At 41.9% G+C, this 14,758-nt stretch overlaps 1 protein-coding gene across 1 annotated transcript; it reads right to left on the bottom strand.

Moving 5' to 3' along the window:
• Positions 1-748: 748 nt before the first annotated feature.
• fam171a2b (family with sequence similarity 171 member A2b) lies at positions 749-14,758 on the bottom strand. Its single transcript, XM_085466958.1, has 8 exons — positions 14,470-14,758; positions 9,835-10,062; positions 9,135-9,227; positions 7,104-7,262; positions 6,608-6,787; positions 6,396-6,509; positions 5,769-5,895; positions 749-5,166 (listed from the first exon to the last, which is right to left on the bottom strand). The coding sequence occupies exons 1-8, from the start codon at positions 14,564-14,566 to the stop codon at positions 3,678-3,680; spliced, it is 2,487 nt and encodes an 828-aa protein (XP_085323084.1). The 5' UTR covers positions 14,567-14,758; the 3' UTR covers positions 749-3,677.

Raw genomic sequence — 14,758 nt, 5'->3', positions numbered from 1 at the left:
AGTTGCTTAAAACACATAGTCTTTATTAGGTATAATAAAAAGATAATGATGGTTGAATTTCAAATAATATCTCTGTTTGTTTAGTTTTTATATTCTTTTTCTACTCAGATTTTGCAGTCAACATTCCAAAATTGGAGGCATTTTCCTTTGACGTGCGGAAATAAAATTGTGCAAATATGTATGTTGATGTTCCTGAAGTTTCTATCAACAAGGAAGCTGAAACAATACTTCAGCACTTATGAAGAAGGATTAATTATATGTGCATACTTTCCACTCCTAGATGATTAGAATATGTAAAACATTATTGTTATTATTGTATACTTTATTTTGGGTTTTTTTTTTTTAAATCAAAGTAAATTAATTTATTTTACTTTATTTATTTGAAAACACTTAGTTTTCTAAATATTTGATACCTCAGGTTTACTTTATTCTTTTATCTTCTTGTCAGGTTTTTTGCCTGCTTCCTGATTTAGTTTGGCAGTGAGTTGTGTTTTGTGTCTTGTATTTAGATTTCCTTTAATTGTATCTTTGATCTTGATTAATTTCAGCTGTTTCTTTTCCTCCAGCTGTTTCCTCTCTCCTTGATTGCCCTCAGTATCCTTTGGTGGAACATCTATTTGCCATCTATTTGTTCTGCTACATTCACTTTTCCAACAGCTTGAGTTTGCTATTTTTCTTCATGGACTTTTGACCTAATTAGAGGCTAGTTTTGATGTGGTTTTTTAAAATAAAATCCCAAACACAGACAGACCGTGGGAACAAATTTATTTCTATTTTGTCTCATGTACAGAAAGTTGAATCAATTTACAGTTTACAAACAACTGACCAGGTGAATGAAGCCGATGATTTACTGCACAGGATGAAGGCCTACAGCTCAGTCCTCTTGATGCTCTTAACTATCAAAAACATCCAGCGCGGTAGGTTGCCAGATTTGAAGTTTCCTCTCAGGGATTCGGTGTCAAATCGTTCACCAAATCTGAGAAAACACTTCATTAGCAAAACATAAACAAGCAAGAAAAGCCACGATTGCACAACTCAATACTTTCCATATCTGGTTCAAAAAAATAAAAGTACACTTACAGCAGTGGGCGCAACATTTTAGCAGGATTCGATTCATGGTTGTGCTATTCTTCAGACTTTGATTTACATCACATTTTCAGCTTGTTCCATAGGCTACTGACACAGGCTTATGAACAGCAAGCGAATGGTACAAAGGACCAACATGTCAGCATGACTTTTATACAGCCGTTTTCCCTTCATAAGCAACCCATTACTCTGCAAAAACCACCAACAAAACAGCCGTCAGCCTCGCTAAGTTCACAGTTGTTGAATAGGCAGTGGTGATGCTAGTAACAGCAGGAGCGTGTTGGTCAGTATGTTATCGTTGTAAACATTTACGACCGGAAGTGAATTTCGTTAGAACTGGATTAAGGGAAAAGTCAGTGTATCTTCATAAAGTTCATTTGGCAACACAGTCCAATGCATCATTTTGTGCCAAACATCCTTGTTATCAATAATAATAGTTAAAAAAAATCATTAAAAACACCCTATTCTACATTTAACATGCACATTGTATACACATAAAATCTCATATAGATCATACCATTTACAGGTTCCGTGAAAAAAGAGGATAGATACAAGAAATTAAGATATCCAAGGACGGAATAGCCGCAAGAAAAGTTGTCTGTTTTGGCAGGCATGCTCCCCAGAGTGACGCGTGTTGCTGTTGTTGTTACCGCAATGCAGTGTGCTTATCAGTGCCTGCCGATCTCGACAGTGAGTTTAGGTGACCGCTGACTGCATTTTAAAAAGGGACCGGCATGCCTATCACTCGATCCTATGTGAAAGAAGGCACTTACAGGAGAGAAGTGGTTCAGGCTCTGTCTACAGGCAACCCCCGCTGATCTCAGTAGGATATTTCAGAAATAGTAAGTCTTCAAGTAAAAGCGGTTTGGAACTACGCTTGTTTCTTGGCGTTTAGGGGTTGTCTAGCAGGAACTTGTAGGGGAGGGCTTTTGGTGCCTTCTGTTTATTTCATACATTCATATGCATGCAACCTTTCTATACCAAATGGTCTTTCAAATATCTGGGCATGTATTTACACAAGATAAATGGGTCATTCCATATAAAATCAGCCCAATCTGAAAAAAAAAATAAAAAATCCCACCTGACCCCCTCAGAAGCTTCCACGGCTCCCCCCCCCCCCTCAAATTTAATGAGGCCATGCAAATTTTTACCTTCATTCTATAAATACTGTCCAAGTTAAAGGCCCTCAAAGTACACAGGGTTTTACTTGAGTTTTTAACATCATAAATGTTAGAAACTGTGAGCAAATCAATGTTACACCATCTCCAAGTGTCACAGTCTAAAAGCCATAATGTTGCTTTTGATGAACACAGATTTTACATAAACAAATCTAATATTTCACCAGAGAAATGACATTGGTGCTCACATACTGTGTTTAATCATTTTGATAAATCACATTTATCCAAAAATTTTAGGTTCTAAAGAAGTTTTTCAAAATCCTTGAGGGTCTCCAAATTTTCTTTGGCCATTACTTTTGTTCAGCGCAAGTGTTCTCATATGTTGACCTATACTCAGAGCATCCACTCGTCCTGAGACCCTTTGGGTTGTGACAGAGTGGGTGTGAAATTGAAGTTTTTAACAGAGCTTTAATGTGAATTAAAAGGAGCTGAATTTTAAACCACTCTTAGGTATTTTGAGGGCTTATAACTGTAAAAATATCCACAGTATTAAGGTGAAACCTTACATTTCTTTATTACAGATGCTGTTGTATAAAAAATCTGCTGATTCAAACAGGGTCAGGTGGGAGGCACTGACTGATTTTTACTGGAATGACCCAAATGCAACAAAGTCTCTGCTGGCCAAAACTCTCACCAAGAGAAGAAAGGCAGAAATGCGTACTTTTGGCAAAATTGTACAGTAGATCACTGTGATATTACAGAGAAGATGGAGATGATGCTGAACAGTTCAAATCATTACTATTTGAGTAAGTAATTACAACACATGAACACAGTACAGGAGGAAGAGGAAATCAAGAACATCCCTGAAGGAGCAAAATGCAAGTTGCACGTTGGACTTTATAATATTTCTGTAATCTGTTCACAAGAGCTCAATGACAAACTTTCACAACTTCCTCAGACAGGGAAGCTGTTTCGGAGTAGAGAAGAAAAAAGAAACTCACATCTTCTACAGTCATTGTGAGCATCTGGGTAGAATTAGTCCAGGGAAAAAAACCTAATTTGCCAAGAATTCCCATCCGTCCCATAAAAAATGCCATCCACTTCCAAATACTCTGTAAGTATCAATCAATAAGTTATCAAATTATTAGCAAGTGCTCTATTCTTATATTTTGCTCTATAAAATGGCTATTTCCACAGTCAGTATGTGCAATGGCTCAGACCATGGTTCAGTGACAGGTGATAGGAGACGGGGTTCACAATAAACTGGACAGATTTCAATCTACAACTCAGTGGAAACCAGAGGGATTAACTGACAGTGAGGCTACGAGAGTAACTGGCAAACACAAAGGTCAAACAACAACCTGGATATGGATTGGTGAAGCAGTGGCTGTGCTTATTGTGACCTCCCTCTCGGTGATGTGAAAGACTCCTCTTTCACAAGGCTGTTATAGTTCCAGTGTTCATTCAAAAAGCTCACTTCCTGGGGTGGAAGACCATCAGAGGCCTGTCTTCGATCTTCTGCCAGGGGCTCTTCTTGTTCTCATCTTTGTCCTCGGAATCATCCTCTGGACTGGTCATGGAGTCGCGGCGGTTCTCGCTGTTGCTGCTGCGGCTGCTGTTCACGCGGCTGCGTCCTCTTCTAGGGATGGTGGATCCTCGGGAGGACGGGCCTTCGTCCAGAAGAGGGGTTAGGGAGTTCTCCTCGGGAGAGACGGGACGTCCCTCACTGCTGCTGGGCTCGCTGTGGTCAGGGTAGGCCAGCTTGGAGTAACTCTTCCCGCCGCTGCTGCTAACACCGTGGCCCTTCCGTCCTCCCGTCCCCCAGCGCTCATCTTTTCCCTTTCTATTTCCAGCTGATTTTCGCTCTTGGGCCTCCAGAGGCGGTTCCAGGTTGACATCCCGTGGAGTGCTGCTGGAGCCACCTCCGAATCCACCACCGCCACTGAGGTCATTCCCAACATCTATGTAGGAGTGGCGCACGTGAGCATTAGCTCGACCATCAAGAGAGATGAACCACGCCCTCGGGTGTTGTTTAACTCCAAGTTCCAGGAGCTTCTTCTCTGTCAGAGCTTGCAGTTCCCCGTTCATTTGAGCCATGGTGGAATCGTTGAATAGCACTGGGATGGTCACAGGTCCCCCGGATGAGTCAGATGCCCAGCTCGGTTCTTCAGAGTCGTCGCCTTGAGATCCTCCTTGCTGTTGCTGCTGCTGGCCTTGTTTCTGGGAGTGGTGGTGATGGTGCTGCTGGCCCCCTCCCATCTGTGTGCCATCTTTGTCGTGATCCTTCTGGTCCTTGCCATCTTTGCCAGAAAACTCAGATGGCAGGCGCATGTAGTGGGCGGGGATAACCAGGGTTGGCACCATGCTACGGTACATGTTCTCCTTCATCTGGTCAATGGAGCTGCAAAAGATGATCTGACCTGGTTGGGTGTTGAGGGAAGTAGGTCGGGCAAGGCTGTCTGCTGCTGCTGCGGAATAATCCGGAGGCTTGTCGGACTGGCTTGGGACGTAGCCTTGGAAGCGAGGTGGGGATGGGGGATCGGAGGAGTACCCTCGATTGTCGTTGGCGTTGTGGTGTCTGTGATAGTCGGACTCCTTGTTGTCTTTGGGGCTGTAGTTCCGGTTGTAGTCGTCATGCAGCAAAGGGCTGTCCAAGTTGTTGGTCTCTGTGGCACGTGTAACCTTCATGGGGAAGCTTTCACCCCGTTGGGAACCTGACGCATTTTTACCCTTTGCGTGTCGTAGCATGTGGGCTGGAACATGCTTAGTTAAATCCTCCCTTGAACTCTGGTAGTCTCGCGATGGCGACAAGTCAGATTTGTCATTGGAGGGGCCTGATTCGACATGGCCTCCACAGATCAGATTTAGCCGTGACGTGGATGTGCCCTGGTCTCTCTTAGCACCGTTTAGATTGGACGTGTGAGGTTTGCCTTGCTGTCGACGTGGTTTCAGACACTTCCGTCTGAAAGATAAACAAAAACTGAAAGTCAGAAGGAAGCAAAACAGCTGCAAAAAAGGGGAGGGATTTCAAAAACTGTCTAATGAAGCAGGAACCCCATAAAGCCAGTTTTTAAGACCTTTATCATAGGCAAGATCAGTACATCGCTGGAAAAAACAGGTACACTATCTGACGCATGCTTCTTGCCCTCTGGTGGATTATTTGTGTACTGCAGTACTCAATAGCTCCCTTAATTTGTCAAAGTTCCATTTCAAATAAAGTATGAATGCTTATTGTACACAGTAAACTTTTAATTAGTTTTTCATATGTTATTTTATAGTAAAAAAAAAAGGAAACATGTCTACTGGAGTATCTTTGCTCAAAATAAGCTTTCTTCGGACCTTAATTAAGCCCACATTTAAAATAAGCTGTTTTGGATGTGTAGAACAAGCCCGTCCTCTGGTAAGCTATTTTCCTTATAATTGGTCACCCCTCATAAACAGCAGGTGGGTGTGGTCCTAATTTATTGATAGTAGAAAAAAATAGGCTTTGCAGGACTAAAATAAACCCACGTTTTGCTACAAATAGAAACCTAAAAGTGAGACCTGGACCTATGCTCCCCACACCTGCAGTAGTAGAGCAGCACACAGAGCAAGATGAGCACCAACAGGGCCAGCGATCCCAGGATGGAGAGCAGGAACAGAGTGTGGTAGGTGGTGATATCCCTCAAGCCTGGATGAGACAAACCTAAACCTGCAAGACATCATTGCAAAAGTTAACTCAGATTCATTCATAGCATGTCAGCTCCCTATTATGCTGTCCAAACAACTGCTAGTTTGTCTGTAAAGTGAGTGAGGAGGAAAGAATTTGATTTACATTGATCATGAAATAATCAGGAACTTGGTTCAGCTGATAATAGCTACATGACACCACCCATTGGTTTTGCTGTCACCATCTTGGTGTCTGTTTCAGCCGGAGGAGTCACCCCCTGGTGGCCATTAAAAACGGATGCAAGTTTAAGGAAGCTATCATTTTTCATACGATCAATGCTTCAAACTCAAGGCTATTTAACCTTGTCCTACAAAATCACCTTGTTTATTGATTTATTATTGAGTTCCTCAGGGACGATAAAGTGAATCTTATAGTAAAGGCTTCTCCAGCTTCTTGTTATCTGTGTTTCCACAGCAGTAAAAAGGCACATGAAGAGTCACCAGTTAACATTTTACCAATAACAGCCATTTCATTTTCAATACCTGAAGACGTCGGAAAGGCAGCCAACCAGTATCCCATCTGAGGAACCACGACGTTCCAGACAAACTGCGTCCCGTCCTTTTTGATGTAGCCCGTCCCGTTCCGAACCCACAGCCCTGGAGGAAAGAAAATGATCAGCAGCCTCTAAGTACAGTCATACATACATAGTTTACATTAATAAAAGACTATTTGTAAGTTTTAGCACACAGCTTACCTGTCTTTGGCTGATACAGCCAAGCGGGCACACTCGTGGCCATCCTGTTTCGGGTGTCTGATGGCAGCGGCACAGAGATGTGGATCGGATCTGAAACGCGGATCACGCTGCCATCTTTATCAAAAAGCTGAATGCTGACCACTGCCAGCGCCGTCAAGTCCATCCACCCAGTTTCTGCACCTGTATTGGTGGTGAGGCACAAATACAAATAGCTAAAAATGAACAGAATAATAACTCTGATCTTCATTTTGCTACCAGAGGGTGGTATACGAGTGACTATAAATGACAATAAATTAGCAAAGTAGCAGCAATTTATTTACAGCAAGCTTATAGTCAGATCTGGGACAACTATTTCTAAAACACACTAAAATATCCATGCAAACTGCGGTGCAAAATTTTATTGGAAAGACCTAGAAATGAAACCTCCTCAGATGATCCAGAAAGGCACAGAAACTTGGACCACACTGTAACATCAGTTTGACAGACTGACACTGACCTGAGCTGTTGGTCTCTTGGCCCAGCAGGAAGGGGAATCCCCCGATTTCATACTGGCTCCTGGCTGTGGTCAGCACAGCAGTGAGTGCTGTGTAGTTGGAGCTGGACGGCAGCTGAATGGACTTCCTCTGGAGCTGCACCAGCGGCTGGTTACGAGCCCCTGAAAAAGAAACAATCCCCCTCCTCACAGTCTATCACGCCTACAACCACCGTGTTTGTTTCTAAAGCTCAAAAAGGTGTAACGATATATGTGTGAGTGCATCACAGCTGTACGGAGGCGGCTGCGACTGAGCTATATTTGTAATAATAACGCACAGCTCTTCTAGGCTTAAGGTTGTGGAGAGGGGTGTGAATCCTTAATTATGGCTTATCTGTTTGTTTGTTTATCTCATTATTAGCAGGATTGTGGAGGATTTGCCACAAAATTTCTTGAAAGATGGAGACTGCTACAACTCAGAAGTGGTTAATTTTTGGAGTGGATCCAACCCTGGATCCAGTAACTGTTTAACCATAGACAAGAAAAACTGGTTACACGTTCACAAATATGCATTACTTCGCACTGAAGTAAGTAAAATTAGGAAAAAGAAAACAAACCTGATCAAAATACCTGCTGGGATCCAGGAATTTCATTTATACAGGGTGTGGAGGGAATACAGTACAGTCTCAGAGCTCTGCTGTTGTGTAACGGCTCAGTCACAGGAGGGTAAAAACAGGAACCACTGAACTGTTTCATGCTCAGTAATTGATCACAATAGTTGTGGTGACCAAATGTTCACCCAGAAGTTTAATGTGCAACGCCCTCAACCTGTCCACTCTCAATACAAAGTTGTATCGAATTTGTATTCTATTTTTATCTTATTGTATATTTTATTCTATTCTGTACAGTTGTGTACATTACAGTATATTATTCATATTGTATTCTAATTTTTGCTATATAACTTTTGCACTGTCCACTTCCTGCTGTGACAAAACAAATTTCCCACATGTGGGACTAATAAAGGTTATCTTATCTTTATCTTATCTCATCTGGTTGCCAGTTGGTTGTATTCTGGTTATATTCCTACACAGGTGAGGTGTCAGAGGTGTCGTGTGTGGATGCGAGGAAGAGATGACCCAAACGCAGGACATTAATTTATGAAGGATTACCACGGTGTTTATTATGGGCTGGATGAACAAATATTGACTGACTGACTGATTGAACTGAAAACACACACAGAAACAGCAGTGACAACATCAATGACAAGACAATGAACTGATGAAACTGAGGGACTTAAATACACAGGCTAAATGATGAGTGATTAGGGGCAGGTGAGTAAACAGCTGGACTCAATCTGACTAATGATAAATGGGAAGATAACTAGAACATAATGCACACAGACTAGGGCTAACACAATAAAACAGGAAGTGGAACATACGGAAGATAAACAGTGAATATGAACTGAAAATACCGGGTCAACGACCCAGGAAACCTGACATGAGGCTGTCGAGCACCATTGTAATTGTGCAGTTAAAGTGCCCCTGAAGCAACGGCATCGCTGTCTGTGGATTCATTTCTACATTTCTGTTTCAGATCTTTGAGTTTCAGGCTGAACTCTGAACATAAGCCAGTTAGTGTGAACTTCTGTGCAACAGATTTGCTATTTTCCGCATTTTGTTGCAGTTAATCACCAAAATGTCACAAACAGATTGCATGTAATTAGCAACTTGCCTCCTTTCAAATGCAAATTTATATCCGTCTGTCTCTTCTTACTGAATTTTATTGCTAATTTGACACACCAAGATTGCTTTCAAGACCAAGACAGCAACTGATTGGGAGTGGGTGCAGAACCAATTCAAAACAACCATTTAAAAGGCAACGAGATTGCGAGATTGTGATGATTTGCAATAATTCTGGTATTGAAAAATAAAAAATAAAAACTCAAATGGCCAAACTGAACAATCCAAATCACCACAACAGGACTATCGTTTTCTAATGAGTCTATATTATATTAAATATGTTCTGCATGAGGCTTTTTTTAGAGGCTGTTTTTACCTGGAGACCCAGAGAGCACCTGCAGGACGTCATCGTACAGAATAAGAGTTCCCGGCCTCTGAACGAGCAGGTACAGGCTGACTGCTGCATACACTACAAGAAGAAGAAAATGAAATCAGCAGATTTCACAGGTGCAGGAACACTGCTGAGACAGAGTTTGTTTTACGACTCAAAATAATAAAAATAACCATCATCTAGGCAAAAGCAGCTCCATAACCTCAAGGCTAAAGGAAAAAAACTGGATTCTGTGGGTGAATTACACATGACGCAGTTTTTAAATCCAGTCTCCTCGTCCTCATTGACAGGCCCGACTGAGATTTGAAAACTCCAGCGACAAAACAAAAAAGACATCTTTTTATTCCCACAATTAGAAACAAGAGATCCTGTGATCCTGTTCTAAAAAAAACCTGAGCTGTGGCACTACCAGGCTTTATGCAACAGAAATGCTGCTTCCATTTTAATCACAGCAGTATTGAAGCCCAGCGCACCCTTTGGAGTAACCTTAAAATGGATGAGGTAGGTCAACAGGTAAAAAATACTTTTTATACTTTTTAGGTTTTATTATCTACTGGATGTATATAAAAGATGGACATAGCATCTAATGTTTCTATAGCCGACATTTTAAAGGCTCAACGTTACCGTTACGGTACTTGCCAAGTAGAGAAAAAAGCAAACAAGTCGTAAAATGCGCTGGACTTACGCGGGATGCGGCTGGAGTGCCAGGGCACAGAGTTGGTGACGTAGTCTTGTTTGGAGGCTGTAATAATGACCCATGTTCCCGCACGGTACAGGAAGTTGACTCTCACCACGCCATCCTTGCCAGCACGGCTGGACGCCAACAGGGTCTGGTTGCCGTGTACTTCCACCTGAGCGTCTGCCAACTGGGACAGGTCGCTGTTGTCGAACACCTGGACTCTTATTTGCACCTCTGCAAGGAGAAAAATAGGGAGAGTAATTAGCCAGTAGCTAACTGATGAGTGTTTTGAACAAACAAGGCTAATATTTAGTCAGTTATTGAACAAAATAAAAGATATTTCTTCTATAACATTTCTGTCATATTAAAAACGAAGCTTTCCGATTCACCAGTCTTGTGTCTTGTGTCGTCTCATTAAACTGCAGTTTTAAAGATCTAATTACACTTGAGTATGGCTCAATTTATCAAGTCACCCTCAGCTGTCCTACAAGGACGGCATACTTATGCAGCAGCGTTACAATGTCATTCAAAATGACCTACACGGAGCGAAGGCCGCATAATTACCATGAAACACAGCATGTGCCCCAACAGGTGAAATAAAAACATTAAATACACTTTGTATTTTATTTACTATAATAATTAGAATTGCCTGAGGAGATAATCAGGCTTTAGGTTTAATCACATTAACAGAGATGGTTTTTGTATTAAAAGTTTTCTGAAAAGTTATGTTTAAAAATGGTAATGTTAAATTTCCTCAGTTAATTACTTACATTAAATAAGTTCAAATTAAAGTAATTAATGATTTTTGCTATAAGTGTTCAGAAAGTTTATGTTTAAATATGCAAATATATTCCTATTAAGTAAGTATTAAATTACATACGTACAAGTGACAAAATTGGGTTAAATAAACATTTTAACTTCATTTTTCCATAAAAGAAAGATAATAGAAGCAAAATGGCCCAATATTTAAAAACATGTGTTTTTGTCTATAGTTAGCAAACAGCACTGTTAAATCATCTAACAGTTCATATCGACTCATAGATATTCAGGATGTTTAGCTGGCAATAATATTTTTTGTGCTGATGAAAAAAAGTCATGGTGATTCTCAGTATTAACTTACTTTCATGTATATAAAAGGTAGTTTCGTTTTTTAAAACAATGAATCTCTTTTGCATGACTCTATTAGACTAAATTCAGTTTTATTTGTATAGCGCCAAATCACAGCAACAGTGACCTCAGGGTGCTTTATGTTCTGAAGTATGTTATAAAATAACACAGCAAAAACCGCAATGATGAGCAAGTGCTTTGGCGACAGCAGGAAGGAAAAACTCCCCTCTAACAGGAAGAAAACTCTGGCATAGCCATTAAGGGAAGGGAAGTTATCTGCCACGACTGGCTCGGGGGTGAGTGGAGGGGGACAGGACAAAGAACCGCTGTGGAAGAAAGCCAGAGATAAATAATAAGTAGTAATTAAAAGCAGAGTGGTGTATAAACACACAGCGAGTGGAACAAAAATCTAAATAATCTTATTTATCCTTTACTAAGCATTTTAGCCCCTCCCACTTTAAGCCGGCTTTCTTCTGATTGGCTGACCCTTGTAAACTGAAGGTTTGAACATCAGGTGGGTGGGGCTTCTGTGCCTGAGATGAGAGCTTAAAGGTATCTCCTCTTACTGACATCACACAGATCCAAGACCAGAAAAAAGTTGCTTAAAGCTGAATGTGTAGGTCAGTCTGCAGCATGATCTATTGTGCATCCACCATAGTAACAATATATCTACGTGACAGAAAATTAGGAAAAGCATAATAGGTCTCCTTTAAGGGCATCGGCGACTATAACATCACCAGGAGGTGTAACTTATGTTGACCCCACAGCATGTATATTATGAGTCAACAGATGTGACTGATGAAGAATGCATTCAGAGTTTTAAATGTATTGACCGGTGAGCTGTGTGCGCTGCTGCTGCAGACTAATCACTTCCAGCGGGGGATGATTGTTGTTGTTAGTTTGATGATGATGTTTGTAGTCATCACAGCCACACCCGCCATAAATCCGTTGCGTGGCTATTTCCGCCCCTCATCCCCTCATCATTCTTGTCAGCTCGGGAACATTTTCTCATCTCGTCTCTTGGACGACGTAGATGTGGGTCATGCTGGGGATGTTCCCATGGATACAAGCTGACACTCCAAAAAGCTGGCTTGTTGTGTTTCAGTCCCTGAAGGACTGTGAGCTAAAACCGCGCAGGCCTCCAGTGACAAACCCCTCGATGCACAACTCTTCCAGAGACAGCAGCTAATGGCTACATTCAGATAATAAGCAGTATGTTTGTGTGTGGGTGTTTGTGTGTCCATATCCACGGTGCATGCATAAATGCTGCCATCCATTAACATAAATTGTCCAATAAAGGCTCCTTTGTGTGTGTGTGTGTGTGTGTGTGTGTGTGTGTGTGTGTGTGTGTGTGTGTGTGTGTGTGTGTGTGTGTGTGTGTGTGTAGAGAGGATTTCCTCAATCTGGGCTCCTCACTTGAAGGCTTGAAGCAGCTCCATTGACACAAACACAGAGAGTCACAGTGAGACGCAGTGGGAATTTTTCACTCCCTCAGTGTCCTTCAGAAGTGATTCAGTAGACGCATCTCAAAACACAACTTAAATTCACCGAATGGTTGTCAAAATCGAAGGCAGGAAGCCTCTTATTTCTTGTACAGTTTGTGCTTTTCTTTTAATATAATCGCCATAAACTCTTCTTTAGGGACTGAAATGTCAAAGTGCCATTGTTTTTGAACCCATTATATGTTTTACAGGAAGATTATTTAAAGGCTCTGATTGTGTTTATCATACCTGCGCTGTTTCTGTTATCTCTGACGTTATGTTTTAAAGTCATATGCAAAAAGGAGTAAACCTGACTCAATACGGATGCAAAGAAAAATCTGCAGATGGATTACGCTTTGGTGTAAGCTTGTTTTGATTTAATCTATTTCCTTCCAAAACAAGCAACATCTCCACCAACCCAGATAGCAAACAATGTATGGTCTGTGTTTCACATCTGGAGTTTACTTATTAGTAATGTTTGGCCTCGACTAACTCAGGCTTTGTCAATTAAATGACCAACTGTTAGAAAAGAGTTAAATGTTCACAGAAATTCAGTGTAACATCATAAAAAGGAACGAGTGAGCCAATATTTGGTCTTACAGGGTAAGAAAATGATTTAAAAAAATGTGTTGTTTTTTTTAACTAACACATGTTTGGACTTGCTTTCAGCCACATGTGCAGTTTTCTCATGGGCCACATTTGTCTTCGACCAACAATGTTGGCTGAGGGTGAATCTGGCTGCTCTGACTCAGTCACAGGACCACAGTGCAAGGGCCTGATCTCAGATGTGTCGTGACAGTAGCTGACCCAAAGAACACCTGCCAGGGCTGTAACCGAGCAGTAAGTACATAAAGCGGCACAACTTAGACCCGAATGTGTCAGCAATCTGACATTTCTAAATACAGGAATAGATTTGTAGCATTGTGCAAATGCTTGTAGGTCAGGAGAACTGCTGAGCTGTTCCCGAAACAAGCCTGACGCATCAATTAAATGACAATTTCCTCCCTCGAGGCAAAGGTGCAAAATCTATGTTAAAAAGTTAGTTTAACAGACAAAACATTTCTTAAAGGAGAGGTGGAAGCAGCATTCAGAACCTTTTTCTAAAAGTAAAAGTGACAATATGAAAACTAAAGTGAAGAATTATCAATAGAAATCCACTTTTCACTGCACAGAATAAAAGATACAGGACCACTAAAGAACATTTTAGGAACGGTTTCGCAATCTTCTGTAGTTCCAGGTTATTATTAGCTTGCTTTTGAGACTCTACAAATAAGGACGATGATTAAAAAGAAGAACATTTCCTTCTACGGTGTGGAGCTGTAAACGGAGAAGGTCACAACAGGAAAGCACTGCAAGTGCAAGTAACTCAAATACTGTATACTCAGTTACATTCCTGCACTCTCTGTGCCTGTGACCATTCATGCATGTCAAAAATAGCTTCAGGCATGCATAATGCAATGTAATTACATAATGTCCTTAAACATGCACCACAATAATATAAACACGGAGTATGTTAAGGCCTCTGCTGAAGCATTATTTAACGGAACAATAGCGGGGGGGGGGGGTTCTCATGCAGGGGAATTGATTTTGGAGTGAAGAAATCTAAAATGTTGGCTCAGGGACTGACACATTTCCAAGACCGCAGGCCCTCCTGCTCTCACCGTTACTCACTGTGCAAAGCAACAATGACACACATGAAGGCCCGGCTTAGTTGGGCCTGACACTGCACAGGAACAACAGACTCGGGCCTGCGCTCACATCTGAATCTCTCACATCTGCACAGCACGGGGACATAACCAGCTCACGGCCACCAGCGTGGCCTCTCTGTCAAAGCAACTCGCAGATATTAAAGAATCTATACCGCCAAAAGACGACGCTATCCCGGGGCAAGCACGGCAAAAAGCCTCGCCTGTAATTAACCGTAAATATCTTTCAGGTTGCCATAAAATCAGGGCGCATCGCTGCACAGATCGACTGATTGTCGACAAAAGCCGTAAAAATGCAACCACTCCCATCTCCTCATTGTGCCGCATCCCCCGTATGGCGAGCTTACCCAGTGCTCCCTGATCTGGAAGAGATTTGGCCAGCGCCTCCCAGACCGCGCACACCGACACGAAGAGGAGCAAACGGGAGATGCAGTTGGCTGGCATCCTTGCAGCTACATCTCTAGTCCCAGACCGGCGGCCGTGTGTCCATATTTCTGATTTTTTTCCCCCCCTTCAGACGTCTTTGAATGGAGCCGAGATGCTGCCGACTGTGTGGGCTTCGCCTTGTTTTTATTGTCTGAGGAGGAGCGCAGGAAAGAGAGCTACGTTTCCCTCTGCTGATCTCCAGTGGAACAG

Source organism: Copadichromis virginalis, linkage group LG8 (genome assembly GCF_057382275.1).
Source record: "Copadichromis virginalis isolate Kocher_CV1m ecotype Utaka linkage group LG8, C_Virginalis_male_GT1.1, whole genome shotgun sequence".
In the NCBI taxonomy this organism is placed as follows: Eukaryota; Metazoa; Chordata; class Actinopteri; order Cichliformes; family Cichlidae; genus Copadichromis; species Copadichromis virginalis.
Note: the sequence above shows the minus strand (reverse complement) of the source record. Positions and strands in the feature narration are given on the sequence as shown.

What these genes read in the sequence shown, in the direction of transcription:
- fam171a2b (XM_085466958.1), bottom strand. Translation starts at nt 14,566, where the DNA reads ATGCCAGCCAACTGCATCTCCCGTTTGCTCCTCTTCGTGTCGGTGTGC. An exon ending in TCCAGATCAGGGAGCACTGG is followed by an intron (nt 10,063 to 14,469) that starts GTAAGCTCGCCA and finishes TTCTCCTTGCAG; the next exon opens with AGGTGCAAATAAGAGTCCAG. An exon ending in TGCCTTTCCGACGTCTTCAG is followed by an intron (nt 5,896 to 6,395) that starts GTATTGAAAATG and finishes GATGTCTTGCAG; the next exon opens with GTTTAGGTTTGTCTCATCCA.